The 15,128-nt window shown below is 43.4% G+C and overlaps 1 protein-coding gene across 3 annotated transcripts in view; it reads right to left on the minus strand.

Moving 5' to 3' along the window:
- The window catches only part of DIS3L2 (DIS3 like 3'-5' exoribonuclease 2), a 184,637-nt gene that overhangs the window by 85,570 nt on the left and 83,939 nt on the right, over positions 1-15,128 (minus strand). For all 3 annotated transcript variants that reach the window (XM_039556845.1, XM_039556846.1, XM_019284708.3), the window contains exon 11: positions 4,568-4,647. In XM_039556845.1, the coding sequence (XP_039412779.1) occupies positions 4,568-4,647 (80 nt within the window). The remainder of the gene's footprint in view (positions 1-4,567; positions 4,648-15,128) is intronic.

The following is a 15,128-nucleotide window of genomic DNA, read 5'->3' on the forward strand; positions in this document are numbered from 1 at the left end:
ATCACTGGGACATGCAGGTCACCTGCCATGCTGAGACCAGAATAAATCTTTAAACCTCTGCACCCTGGGTGAAAGCATTCAGGCTTGAAAACAGTACAGCTGTTTTCTCAACATCCATACAACCCGAGAATGGGTCTGCTGCGCCTTCCTGGCTGCAGCAATTTGCTAGAAGACGTGCAGAAAGGATCACAAAAGAGCATTGACTGAAATGAACTTGTTTAAAACCTCAAGCTACCCTGAAAGAGCTCTACAAAAGCTGTAGAAACTAGGTGCAGGCCAGAGCCATCTTTTACTCCAAGGTCATGCTGAATCATCTAAATGGAGTACAGTTTGTTCATATTTCTGCAGCTGTTACATAAATAACCCTATTTTCCTTCTTTATTGGAGCTGATCTCTTTTAAAATATACACTCACAAATGTGAACAGCAAGCTCACCTCCCTACTGCTATCATTAAACAATAACGAGGAGCACGGCCGTTAATCAGAAACAGACTCCAATATAAAATCCTCTCAAAACCAGACTGGCCCACTTAAAACATATATCCCTGGAAAAGTTTCCAACTGCTGCAATATCTTACTGTGAGTTCCATTAAAAATACAGCTCTTCCCACAGCCATCCCATGCTTTGCTAGTGACACTCTGCTACTGAGTAGTTCTTCATGATAGATTTATGAACTACTTTGGTAAAAAAATTCCTTTCCATCCTTTACTGAGGATGTAGCACGGGTGAGTCCTCCATCCATTGACCAGATCTGATAAGGATCACACTGAGAAGGCTTGAAACTCCACAAAGGTGCAAAGATAGTTCCTTATTTCTCTGCTTGTTGCCCAAGATCCTTCAAGGAAAAGAAACTGTCACAGTCTTGAATAAATTAGCAATGAATGCTTGAAGACAATTTCATTCTCCAAAATCTTCTGAAATGCCCTGATTTAGTTGTCTGATAGAAGAAATGTGGACAATGAGTGTGCTTTTTGTAGAAATTCAGTGTGCTATACACCAACAGAGAATTCTGAATTGGGTTCTGCATTCTCTGTTGATTTTTGGAGATCTCCTGACATCATGAGGATGCCAAGATATGCGGTTTGCTCACGTTGGGATTTTTTGGTAGGCTTTTTTAAAGTGTTTTACATATGGGCAAAAGAGATGGAAAAAATCATAATTTCTTGTAACCACGTTTACATTTGGAATAAAAGCTGTGTTAACTCTTAACACAACTTTCCCCTCCTGAGAGATTCAGCCTTGCCAGACCCGGACACGCTCTTAACTTCTAAAACAGCTCTTTCTCATAATAATTGCAGCTATCATAGCAACTTTTAGAGCCAAAAGTTCACAGGGTACCTCCAAAACATGTCAAAAGTCTCTATTAAGCACAAGATTGAGGTTCCCATAGGGGCTCTCCTGAACACTGAAGAGCTGGGAACAGCCATAGCTTTGCAAGCAAGTGAACACAAAGAAGTGACCCCAAAGGACTCCCAGCACTGGTTTTGGACCAGTCTAAGTTTACAAATTCCTGAAGAATTTTAAGTCAAAGTACAGGTATCTTAGAAAATTTTACATCTGATGATGGACTTATTACCCCTGCTTTTACCAGCCACATTTCATGGACTTATAACAGTACCCTACATAAGAGCCCATGGACCACAGACTGAAAATCACTGAGCAAGGCACTCAGTTCACACCAGGACAAAAAAGTAACAAGTCCACAGAAATTCAATTTGCATGCAAGAAAATGTCCTGGGAACTTGTGATACAAGATGGATCTGGGTGCCTTTTGTCAGCTGCAGGTCTGCAGGCCGAATTCCCCCGTGCCAGAAACTGAAGAGAAGCATGTCCCCAGCTAGACAGAGCCCAGTCCCATCCAGGGACAGTTTGATGGAACGATCTCTAAATTCCCCATTGGGATGCAAAATAAGGACTGCAATAAAGAGTGTGTGTCAGGTAATACGAATACACACATTTCTGTTACTTTCTCCTGCTAGGAACAGAGACTATGTGATGCTCACACCCTGGCTGAGGACCCAACACCTGGTCTCTTGGACAACAAGCTCTGCAGCTGTATCTCTAAGGTGACACCTTAGAAATGGGCACAAAATACAGCTTATACTGCCAACTGCATGTGAAACAGATACCCCTTATAGGAGGCTTGCAAAATAATGTTACAATTGAGTTCTTCAGATCAGGAAGTATTTAAAAAATTTAACCTTTGGGTTTTAGCATTTCAATACCAAACCACAGTAGGCTGAGGAAAAGGTCCATGAAATGCTGCATCAAGTTTGTGCCTCAAACAGCAGCACATTGAGAGGATAAAGGATGACAGTCCATCAGTACAGTTCCTAGTTGCTGTTATTACTCATTTTCACTATAAAGACTCTGCAGGTATCTCCTTGTATGACATCAGGAGCCTTACAAATGGGGATGATCCAGCTACCAGACTGGGCATCTCTGCCTCAGAGATCTCTCATGTTTTAAACCAACACCGATGCACAGGTTTCTGATGCACTGAGATTTCCTTCCTCTGCCTGCTCAGGGACCTGGGCTGAGCTGGCCGGCCGGCCAGCCAGCCACCATGCCTGTGTGAAGGATGCAGTCACTCCCACTCCACTCCTCAGCTCCCCCCTGAATGGATCATAACTGCACCAAAGACCATCACAACCTGTTTTCCTGCCTGTACTGCCTTCTGAGCCACAAGGTTTCCTCAGAATAAACACCACAGACTTCAAAATAAAAAGGTATTTCCATGGTCATTCTTTCCACACTGATTTAAAACCTGGTCCCTGGGATTCACCAGCATCAAAAGTGGCTTTTCCAGAGAGTGAATTTCAATTTCCTTAGCCAAAGGCTGAGGTGGTGATGGAGTGTGGCCACTCTCACAGCAAATCACAGGCTGAAAGGAGAGGCTGAGCACACGATGCCCAGGACAGGCAGAGATGAGGTCACTCTTAAAGAAGGCTCCAGCTCAGAGCATCTTCTTACTGGGTGAAACGAGCCTGTGGGAGGATGCAGGGCTCCAGACAAAAGGCAGAGATCTGGCACAAGGGCTCCTGCAAGCAGGCTACCAGCTAATGCTTCATGGAAAATGATACAAGGCTTTTGGATGGGACAGCCACCAGTGGGTGCATTCACTTGTCTGCCTCTTTTCTCCTCTGCTCGAGTTGGAAAGACAAGGGAGACTTCAAGGGTAGCCACATCCCTCATCACCACATATACCCATAAGCCCCAAACACGAGTGACAGCCCTGCAATGGCTTTGAAGAATTCTGGCAGTGAAGAGTTCTTGTTCACACTGATACTTTCTTTGAACACTTTCTCCAAATGGCTTATGGATAAGAGAACAGTGCAGATGTATGCACCACAAACCAGCTCAGTGAAAGGTTCCTGCAGCATCTAAAACCCACGTGTATGTGAGCAGTAAATGCTCAGAAGCCAGAGTTCCAACACTTTGGATCTGAAGACCGGTGGGATCACAACACGGTCATAAACCTATAGTAATTCAGATGACAAAGTGGAAAGAGGGAGAACAGAGTTCAGCCTAGGATCTCCCAGAAAGACTGTTTCAATTTTCTGTGAAACAGAACAGCAATTTTTTCTTAATCTTGTCTCAAAACTGCTATTGTACAGTACAATTAATTTTATTGGCCTCAAATTTTCTTTCACCTCTGCTTGTTTTATCCATTTTATAGCACTGTTATAGTACTCTATACTTGGGTCTAAATGACATTACAATTCATTGGCCACACTGCACAGGATGAAATCAACTCAAAAAAATGGAAATTATGTCTTGGATGTCATCGTATTGTGGTGATAAGCAAGAGCAAGAAAAACTAAACTCACACCAAAAAAAAACCACTTTATCTTCATTATTAGGGGTGGATAGGCTAATCTAATCAAGAAATATTTCTAACCAAGCCTGTTACTGGATCTTATCAAACTAAGTGAGCAGAGCTTGGATGGCAAAATAAGCTTACAAGAGAGAAGTTCCTTTGGTCATAATCATCAAGATTTGGCTTCTAGAGCTTTACTTTCTGTTCTGTTGGCTTACAGCATAGTAAAAGGACAAATAAGGCAGAAGAGAAAGCTCAAAAGGCAATGAGAAGAAAAACACAACTTATAAGGCACACTGTGCTCATCTGACAATTCCCAGCATCCCATAAACACCAAAAAACAATTCAGCCAGTGACCTTCAAAAAACTGGATTCCTTTACCCATGGACTGCGTACACAAGGTCAAAGTTCCACTCGACTTTAGCCTGCAGGAGTGGTGTATTAGCTATTCAGCTGTAACTCCCATAATGACAGGAGACAGCTGAGATCTGCTCAAATCAAATTACAGCTCTGATTATGCAAAACACCATGGCTCTGCATTTTCTGACACCAAGACTGAGTGCAGCTTGAAGACGTCTGCTCTAAGATTTCTAAAAACAAGCAATTAAACCAACAGGAGAAGAACTAGGTTATTACTCTACTTATATTTGGCAAAGAATACTTCAGGACAAATTATAGATACAAGTGTGTCAACAGCTGAATACAAACACTGTATTCAGAAGTATTTTGTAAAATATATCTCATACCGTCAGGGAGTTGTTTACAGGACAAAGCATCATCAAGATCTCTGGCAGTTGATGGGTCGATGGTGAAAATGCATTCTTTCCTATCCAAAGAAAAAAAGAAGAAAAGGAAAATTTATCTCCCAGTCATGAAGAAGGTATCAAAACACAGAGCCCATCAGAGATATCCAGACCACAACAACCACGTTTTCAGAAGACTGTTGAAACATCTTCCAGTCTAATCCGAATTCTAAATCTAATCTATTTTTAAAAAAATGGTTTAGACAAGTGAATCTCCTTGGGTATCTTTTCATTTTTCTTTTTGGTTTAACTGCTTGCTCTTAGTAGCTTTCATTTCATTACAGATATTCCTCCACAAAAACTAAACAATTTAGCCCATCAGTTCACTCCAAAGAAACAAGCAAGAAAAAGTCTAGATGCCTTGCAGCTAGAGTAAAAATAGATTGTTCCTAATTGCAAAGTTAAATGGAACACAAATAACCCTCATGCTCATGCCAAAGAGTAGATGTCACACCATCTGACACTCCGTGAGCACAGCTAGCACAGAGCAGAGGCACTGAAACACATACAAACCAAGCTGAATGTGACAAAACTGAGTGAGAGTTTTGCTCCCAGTAAAGACACCCAGGAGCTGCAGGACTTTATAAAACCTACACTGCCAATTACGCATCAAAGGGAAAAGCAGGTTATAGAAAGGACAAGCTCCAAATCAGCTCATTAAATCTTACAAATCAACCTGGTGCTCAGGAAAAGCTGAACATCCTTTTGCATGTGCTGTAGCAGGTGGCACGTGGAATATGCAGCCCTGCCCTGGAAGGCTCACATATGTATGTCCTGTAGCAATGGGTGGCAGGAACACTGGGAACACACCAAGTTGGACCACAGATATGGTCTAGGGCCACACAGATGGGATAAATAAAGCATCTGACTCAGGAACCATCATGTTTCATAGAGCAGAGCCTGGCACCAGTGAGACACAAAATCTGAAGCACTCAACAAATAAAACTCCCTAAAATCCTGCTTCAGGGCCTCCCTTGAACCCAGGCTGTCTTACAGCAACTTCTTTCCCAGACCTCTGGACTATAGCAGAGTTCTCACAAGCACTGTGAGGAATGCAGGACCAGAGCTGAAGAGCAATAAGGTCAGTAAAGTAATGGGTTTGCTGGTTTATTTTGCTTTTATCTTAACTTTTAGGATAAGTTCAGCCCCTCCCTAGTTAAAGGATCCCCAAGCACAATGGTATAGGCTGAGGCTGCCACAGAAGAGATCAGACCACTGCTTTTCTTCTTTTCTCTTTGCCACAGAAAGACTCATATCACGATGGCAACTCCCTTCTAGAGATGTATAATGAGAACACACGCTATTTTCCTTACAGCATAACCACTGGTATTACTGCAGGGGTAGGAGAGGTGGGACAGGAAAAATGACAGCAAATTCTTAAAGGAACAAGTATACATGGAATTAGAAAGTCTTAGTCTTTTTGTATGGGTGCTCTCTCAGTGAGAGCAACGCCCCCAACTTTGCAGATCTACCACTTCATTACTGAAATGCTCTGGGTGGTATCTGCTGGTGTCAGACAGCTGGCAGCATGTATTTATGTAATTCCACCAGGCACACTAAATAGAGATTTTCAAAGACATAAAAATCAGTAAAGCACTTCTGAGACTTCGAAAATCTTTCGGAATATGCTGGCTTTCAGACTGGATAGCAAAGCTGCCTTAATCTCCAGATGCACGTTAGTTTCTGATCCTTTGCATGCATCTAAACAAATTAAGAGACTGTGACACTGGAAGATATAAAATCTTTCAACTACACCGGGACTTTGATCTGTTGGTGCCAGCACTAGAAATCAACCAAATTTTAAAGGTTTGCAAGCAACCTTACCTCCAAAAATACATATTCCTTAAAATGCCACCTAAGGATGGAATTTCAGGATAACACCACTCCAAGGCATCGTGCAACTCTCTTTAGGGAGCTGTACATATGCAGATAGACACTACTCTACTACAAACAGTATGGGATATGCACATGTGCCAGCCTGCATGTATTTACACCAGGTCCCACTAACACACAGGGTATAAAGGGCCCCACCCAGCCACATCCAGTTAATCTTTAAGTTACTTCATTTAAGAGAGTCAACTGAATGGACATGAATGGCTTGCTTTATCTAGCAAGTGAGCAAGAAAAAAGGCTAAGAGCTGCTTCAAAGAGAATGTGGGTTCCTGTGTCAGGGGAATACAGAGCTTATCCCAGATGTTCAGGGCTTGCCACCACAAGCATCTGCCACCCATTGCCAATTGTAGCTCCAGGCAGCTAAAAAATTAGCAGATTGGTTTCAACAAAGTGCATATTTGCAGCGTGCCCTAAATAGAAGTGAGCAGAAATACAGGGGTGCCAAATGTTTTGCCACATTTATACAGCGGTAGCGACTAAGGGGCTGATTTGCTGAGATGTGTTTGGCCAGTCAAGTCTACTGCAGAGGCTAATGGTGGTCCCAGTTCAGAGAGTCTAAACCTGTAAGGCTGGTGGGCCAGCCCCAGCCTCCCTTTGTGTTCAGCCTGCTGCCCTTGGGGATGTGCTGGCTGGCTCTGAGCTGTCTCTCAGCACAGGAATGGTTGGCACAGACACAGCTTGCAGACATCTGAGATACATAAACTCACAGATGCAAAGATGAAGTGGGGTCCAAATTCTGATTTAGCATTTCGCACCAGCTTGGGTATGTTTAACCACCAGGCTCAGATCTGCTTCTCCTTTAGAACTATTCAAGGGAGTTGGACTTGTAGCTTGTCACAGGCAGTTTATTCTGGGCACAGACTACAAGGTGAGGTAAGAAAGTCACTGAGCAAGTAAAACATGGAATGATACTCCTTGGCATAAGGATACTGCAGAAGTGCTGCAGAGCCGATGGCCAGGTAGTCAATGGGACAAGAGAAGCCAACCTCAAAGCAGAGCTCCAAGTCCACAGCAGTGAGATAATCCTGGCACACAGGCCTACACCTAGATGAAAGTTTCTGAGTGAATTTGGCTCACCAGTAACAACATTATTAAGTGTGATTAATTATATTTCTGGTTTCCAGTTTTTATTACTGAAGAAGTTTCAGATGGCCACTGGAACAAGGGCTGGCTTGTGGGATTCATGGAGTGATGGGTCTGCAGCTCTGAGCCTGAGGGCAGCACTCTGCACACTTGCTCCTCCAGGGCACAGTCTCACATTCTCAGCTATCTCCTCCTGCTTTTCCTCCAGGCCTAGTGGTATCACTTTTATCTCCAGGATGCCACAGAGAGCTGTCTCTCATCCTGGAGAATCAGGCAATGCAGTGGAAGCAAGGGGAGAAAAGGCTGGGTGTAGGCAGCACAGCCTGCCCCTGCTCTACAAATTGTCCCCTCCCTTGGCACCTACACCAGCCAACCCTGCCCACACCTCTGGGAGGACCCTGGAGGCATCTGACAAAAACCATCTGGGTGAAGAAACAACACTGCTCTCAGCTATGTGGCAAATCTGCCCTGTGAAGAGGAAGAAGTTGTTCAGATTCCTGCCCTGACCATACTGTCTGGCTGTGCAATGCCCCAAAGGCTGTGGCACAAGGGATCTCAGAGAGATCAGACTGCATTTCTGACTGTAACCAGTAACAAGACCAGCCTGCAGCAAGTTTTTTGATTAAACCACAAGGGACAGAATGTTTCATGCACCTGCTGACAAAGGTGTTACTTAAATCCACAGCTACATGCACACACATGTGCATTGACTGACTACGGGTATACACAAATCAGCAGTGTCTCCAGCTGCTGCAGGGCCACCAAGGTGACCTTGTGGGTTAAGGAGCTTGATCATCCCCCTCTCTCCCTTCTTTCAAGGCCTCAAAGGAAGCATCTCTCATTGCCATCACACCTAAAAAAAACCTGGTTTATTCACTTCAAATTATCAAAACATACTTCGTAAAAGTAATGAGATGATCTAAGTCCACTTGTTCCAACATACAATTTGGTTAAAAGAAAATGGTTTAAGAGATAGAGACATAAAGAATTAAGAGATTTTCTGGTCTTCATGCTGGAAAGGACTGGAGATAAGTATGTGCCTTTAAGAACCAGCACTGGTCAAAAAAACCCCCAAACATTTCATTGTGGAAACTTCCATTTTTTACAGGACCCTCTTCATGCAAAACAGATGTTTAATGCAGGTTTGTAGAGGTGAACTTGCTCTGGCATGGAGTTTCCACCGATGGAAGAACAAAATCTTTCTTCCCTTCTCCTTATTTTAGAGGTTTCAAGCACCAGAGCAAGGCAATGCCTGCAAGACTTTGGGAGGATTGGGGGAACGCCTCACACTGACCTCGGTGGACTTGAAAGCAAGAGTCAAGAAAGCAGGAGCCACCCACACTGACCAGACCCTGCCAGCCCCCAGCAGCACTGGCCAAGCCACCTCTAGCTCCAAGGCAGTGACAAGGGCACTACTAAAGCTGGATCTGTCTGAGCTTTGCTCTCATCTTGCAAATCAACCACCTGGGGGAAAAAATATTACAGAAAGAGCACTTAGTTTATTACACAGTAATGACAATGTCAACCTATACAGGCTGGTATATCAATCCTAATTTAAGGGAAGCTAATTAAGTGCAGTTGCTCTTTGCACAGCTTCAGGAAGACTAATTAAAGCAGACAAGCATGTCTGCAAAGCAGTTAGTCCTTTTACCTTTAACAGGACCTATAATAAATGGCTAGTGCAGCAGTAGAAGTAAGGTAAGTAGTTTGTTGGTGAGCTGGAATTACAGTCATGGTAATTAAAATGTTCACAGATCACAGGACTGCAACAGCAGTTTGTTTTACTTTGTGCAAATACATACATCTATGTATACATCTATGCTAAGGTAGTCACAAGAATCAGCAGAGAAAACACTGTACAGGTGGTGCCCCAAAGATTGCCACAATATATTCATTTTTGCCAGTTAAACTGTTCAGAATTAAACATATCAGCTAGTTTAGCCATAAAATACGAACACTTGCAACACCAGGAGATGATAAATCCCAGTGGTCAGGGCTCACTCTTTGCTCAAGGGGGAGGCTACCTGCATTGGGATGAAGCATTGCGATGGTAAGCCATGGGCTCAGGATTATTAGAGGCAAGGTTTCTGGCATGACCAGTTGCCAGTTGCAAAACTTGGGTGTTAACTGCAATTTTCTTGCTGCTTGGAGAGAAGTGCCAGTTTTGTACACAGTAGACAAAGCAGCACCCCCACAGATCCTCCTTTGCAACTCGATCTTCCCAAGCAGCAGCACACAGATGAGTCAACTCACCAGAGGATATTTGTAGCCCAGATTTTCACCACTAATAAATGCCAACAACCATGAAATACCAGTCCAGAGAACTGCATGTACCCACTAGAGCATCAGAAAACCCTTCATGAAGCAAGATGTCCTTACCAGCTGATGTAACCTTTCATGGGAGGCAGAGTCCTAAAGAAGCAAAGTATGACCCAGCTATTCAGGAACCAGAGCATGGGAGGAATTTCACCCCAGGCACCACAAGCACAAGTCAGCTGGCAGCCAAACCATGTCCATGCTCCTGTGTGATGCAGATCACCACTCCTCCTGGTCCCCGAAGCAGCCAGTACCATCTCAAGTCCCTCAGGCTGAAGCCCTGACTTTGGCATCTGTCTGAACTTGGACTGCTCAGGAATGAGGCTGTGGGCAGAATTTAGACTGTCAAGTCTCAGGAGAGAAAAAGAGAGAGATTCTTCACAAGAAAATCAGAGCACCTAAGGAAGGGGCTGAGCAGGGAATCACTGAAAGTCTTTCAACAGGAAACCCAGACAAAGGGTCTGGAAGAGAAGGAAATGGAAGGGAACCAAATGAAATGGAATAGAACTACTTCAGTTGGAAGGGACCAACAGCAATCATCTGGCCCAACTGCCTGACCTATTTAGGGCTGACCAAATAAAAGCATGTTGTAGTTAAGGGCTTTGTCCACATGCCTCTTAAACACTGACAGGGCTGGGGCACTGACCACCCCTCTAGGAGACCTGTTACAGTGTTTGACCACCTTCTTGGTAAAGAAATGCTTCCTAATATCCAGTCTAAACTTCCCCTGCTGCAGCTTTGAACCATTCCCACATGTCCTGTCACTGGAGAGAAGAGATTAGCACCTCCCTCTCCACTTCCCTGTCTCAGGAAGCTGATACAACTAAGGCACCCGAACTTAATTACCTTATTTACCTCCCCATTCTGACTCCCCTCCCGTGGGCAACTTTCAGATCGAAGCAGTCTCCTGGGACATTCGCTGGACATTCACGAAGACCAACACATCTAAAACAACTAAAAAAGAGAACAAAGAACACACCAGAAGCCTGAAGGTGGCTGAAACCTGCTGCCTGTGAATTCCAGCATTCAAGATTCAAGCAACTCAGTGGCTACACACTGACATCCTGCCCTGCCCCAGGCGCAGTCGTCAAGGCCCACAGTCCCTCCAGCCATCCAAAGACTCCTGAAGCACCAAGCTGAATCCTTTGCAGATTCAAATCAGCCAATTTCCAAAGGCCAGACTGCTTCAGCAGGAGGTGAAATAGGAATGACCATCATTTTGTTTATTAAAGTTTCGGCAGCGCAAGCCTTCTTTAAACTTGGGCATGTCAGTGCTAAGACATTTACAGTACGAGTGACTGCATGTCTAGACACTTGCAGTGCATTTACATTCTTCTAGGGACTCCTTAGATTGTCCCGTTCTCTTCACTCTGTGAATACATACAATAGCCTGGTGGGAGTGAAAGCTCAGCCTCCTGGTTTACCCTTATTAACTCCAGCTCAAAGCTGGCATTTTAAAATTAAGCATAGCAAAGGCACTTTTAGAATCTTTAAGCTCTTCAGGTCATTTCTAAGACCCTGCTGAGCTCCATCTTGCAAAAGCTACGCAGACACCATTTCTTAGAGCTGGAAACAGTTGTTTTAATTTGGGAACAGGCATGCTAGAGCTGTCAACTCACTCCAGTGAATGCTACGAACATTTTTTCACACAACAATCCAATTGTTATGGCAACCACAAAAATCAATCTCGTTCTTCAATCACAAGTAAACCCAGCTCGACCATGGTTTGTTACAAAGTGCCAATAAGCACGGGACCAGTCCCGCCAATATTCATCACTTCAATGGGGATGAAGTGCCTTTTCTCCAAGAGAAATTTCAGAGACCAATCAGTGCCTGAGCATTTCAGAGACTTCAACATCCCACTCCTAAAGACATTTATTACTTGTAGTGTCTACCACATTTGTCACACTTGATGCTGGCAGATTTTAGTTAAAACCTAAGAGTGGCTGCTTCCAAGACAGCCTCTTAAAAGGAATGTATTTTAAAAATATGTCTGCAAGAGAAGTACCCTGACAAATCTCTGATGGCACTCTGAATGCTCTGTAACAGACTGACAAAGATACTTGACACATCACAAAAGTCTTTTGGCATGGTGCATAAATTTCAAAATGAACCAAAATTATAAAATAATTAGAAGCAAAAACTAATCCCTCCAAACACTGAGCATTATAAGCCCCACAAAAATCCAGCAGAGCACAAAATGCATTGAAAGTCCAACTTCAAACCAGTACTATTCTTTTTAATTTCTCTGTGTTATTGTTTTAGCTAATGTCCTGTTCTGGTTCAGAAAAGAGACCTCAGTCCAAGAGAGCAGCTGACAATGACTCCTGGTGTATTACACATCTACAATAATAAACTTTTACATTTTCACCAGGGACTGCTCACTGGATTGCCGAACCAGAATCAATTACTCCTTCTATTTATCCTTCTATTATTTCCTCCATATTTATGGCCTCCAAGTAAGGGGGAAGACAGAAAAAAAGAGCACTGCAGTCTTATAACGTACCTATGAAAAGCCAACATATATTTATAAACAAGATCAGAGTCTCTGGGAGGCCAAGTACTAGCAGTATTTCCTACAAGTCATGCTGTAATTGTGCCACAAATATAATGAGTTCTGAGCACCACCACTATCCCACGCAAGAAGGCAGAGTGTAATTGAAAATGCACTTGCATTATATAAACTACTTTAATCATAGATGCACAGGGCTGGAAATGGAAGAGACATTAGGTCATCCAGCCCCCATAGGTCAGAGCCAGGCTACTCATGACAATACATTTGCAAGGACTTTCTCCTGCATGGTATCAAGCATCTTTAGTGATGGAGTTTCCAGCCCTTTCTTTAGCAGTCTACACTAAAGTCTATTTTGGGTTGGACAGGAAAGGTTTCCTCTTTGTTTTACCTTGTCCTCATAACACCCCTTTCATAACATCCCACCATCATAAATGATTCTCATTTTTTCATTTTCTTGGTCCACATATTTTTAACTATCAACTACTATATCTTTCACAAACTTCCAGTTTCGGTGTTGGCAGATACACATTGAACAGTTAATCCTTCCTTGTAAATCAATCCCTTATCTCCCAGAATATATTTGCTAGTCTTTTCCAGACTGTCCCACTTCTAATCCATGCTGTGGTATCTCCAGGACAGCTCTGCCTCATACACTTGCATTTGGGCCATCTCTATTATGATTTATGGATTGTTGGGGTTTTTTATGGAATGAGCTGAGAATAACCTGGCAACAAAGATCCAATCACCCAAAAAGTGGGACAGATGGACAGGTTAAAGCATGCTTCAGATCACTCCATCAGAATGGAATCACGAGTAAAATACTGTTCCTTGTAATGACCAGCCTGTCCTAGTGATCAGCCCTGAAATACCACAGGCAGGGATACACCACTTCACTGACTGGAGTAGTTCTGGGTTTCTTCACCTACAGCATCAGAGACAGATACCTGGGTTGACACTAGGACTTCATCTCTTGTCCACCCTGTGATATCTGACCTGTAGTGAGAGCAGGGTACCAGCAAAGCACTGTGGTATCAAGTAAAGAGGCAATATTTCGCACACCTGAACTGCACCACTTAACATATATAAATATGAGAGGATATGGCATGTTCCTCTGCTCATCAAAACCTCACCTTGAGATCCAGTGGAATCTAGCAAGAAACAGGGACACTGTCAAACTTATTTAAGATTTTATCCTCATCTCCTTCTGTTATTCCCTCCACTTCTCTCCATAAAATAGGTATCCTGGCAAGAACAAGAATGTATGTATAACAACCTAGGTGCAAAAGTTATTATGTTTTCCACAACTAAACAGATTTCTAACAAAGCAAGGTTAGGTGTGATGGCCTACAAGATCAGAAAGCAATAATCCTATCCAACCACACACCACCAATTCTGCTTGAAGCTGCACTTCCAATGATCACATGCATCTTCCTATAAGGAAAAACACGGGTGAAGTCGCCTTGTGTCTATGTACACCAGGCACTGGTAACAGCATCTGAGAGCACAGACCATGCCTCATTTTGTACAAAACAGGGTCACCACAATTGCTGTAGATATACTGTAGTAGAAAATGTTATGAAAACAGAGAAGAGGACCAAAAGAAGCCAACCAGAAGCAAGGAGCTGAATCACATCACTGGCAACAGCACCCTGAGCATACTTACTCAAGAGTTTCACTTACTCAGCTAATGGCAGAGAATGGAGCTAACATGAGCTCTCCTCATCAGTCCAAGAATGGTACAGCTGCCCAGACTGCCTGGAGAGCAGAAGTACCCAGAGCAGGTACAGTCACCATCACCAAGTTCTGGAATCAACCCTATTATGGAGGAACTGGATCTGATGTGCTTAGACACCACTGAGTAATCCTTTGTATGCCACCTGTGTATCTAATCCGATGCATCTCTCTATGGAGAACATTTAATTAGTCACAGAACAGCTCAGTGAGAGAACACAGATCATAATCTGGCCCTCTTCATGTCTCCATTCCACTCCAAGATAACATTCAGTTCTGTAGCAATGTTGCTTATACATTTGCTAAACAAGTCATTTCTCAGTTTTCATCAGAAACCAGAGCATTTTTACATATCCTATTATAGCTGAGTAAGACTTGCTCTACTTAACACTAGCTTTTTGTAGTGGAAAATCTCCAGGAAACAAGCTGTTTAACAATGTTTTATCTGCCCTGCACTCCTTTCTAACTAAAGCTGTCCACCTGCCTTGGAAAGACATCTGTCTCGGAGGCTGACTGCTTTCCTCCAACACCCCTTGCACAGTTCAAGGCTGCCTTTTTTACCATCACCTCTAGTTTTATCAGCCAAAAATTTCCTTGGGCATCTACAGCAAAGACCATGCTGTCAAACCCTTACTATACACAGTGCTAATCCCTGTTACCAGCTGTAACACTGCTCGAGAAAGAAATAAATGAAAAGTAGAGCTGCAGTGCAGGTACCAATAGTGCTGCAGAGCTTCGCTCCCCAGTGGGCAGAGGGACACAGCAGAGCACCTCTGCTCTTCTTCCCTTATCAACTAAAGGAAGGATGCCACATTTCTGAAGGGGCAGCCAAAATTACAAATTTGGCCTTCAACAACTTGGATCAGTTGCAATTGAGGTGACATGCTGAAATACAGTGAGATGCAAATTTGAACTGAAGGCTTCAATGCATTCATTTGCCTGCAAGAGCAAAGTTCAGCAACTCTG

Source organism: Corvus cornix, chromosome 9 (genome assembly GCF_000738735.6).
Source record: "Corvus cornix cornix isolate S_Up_H32 chromosome 9, ASM73873v5, whole genome shotgun sequence".
Taxonomy (NCBI): Eukaryota; Metazoa; Chordata; class Aves; order Passeriformes; family Corvidae; genus Corvus; species Corvus cornix.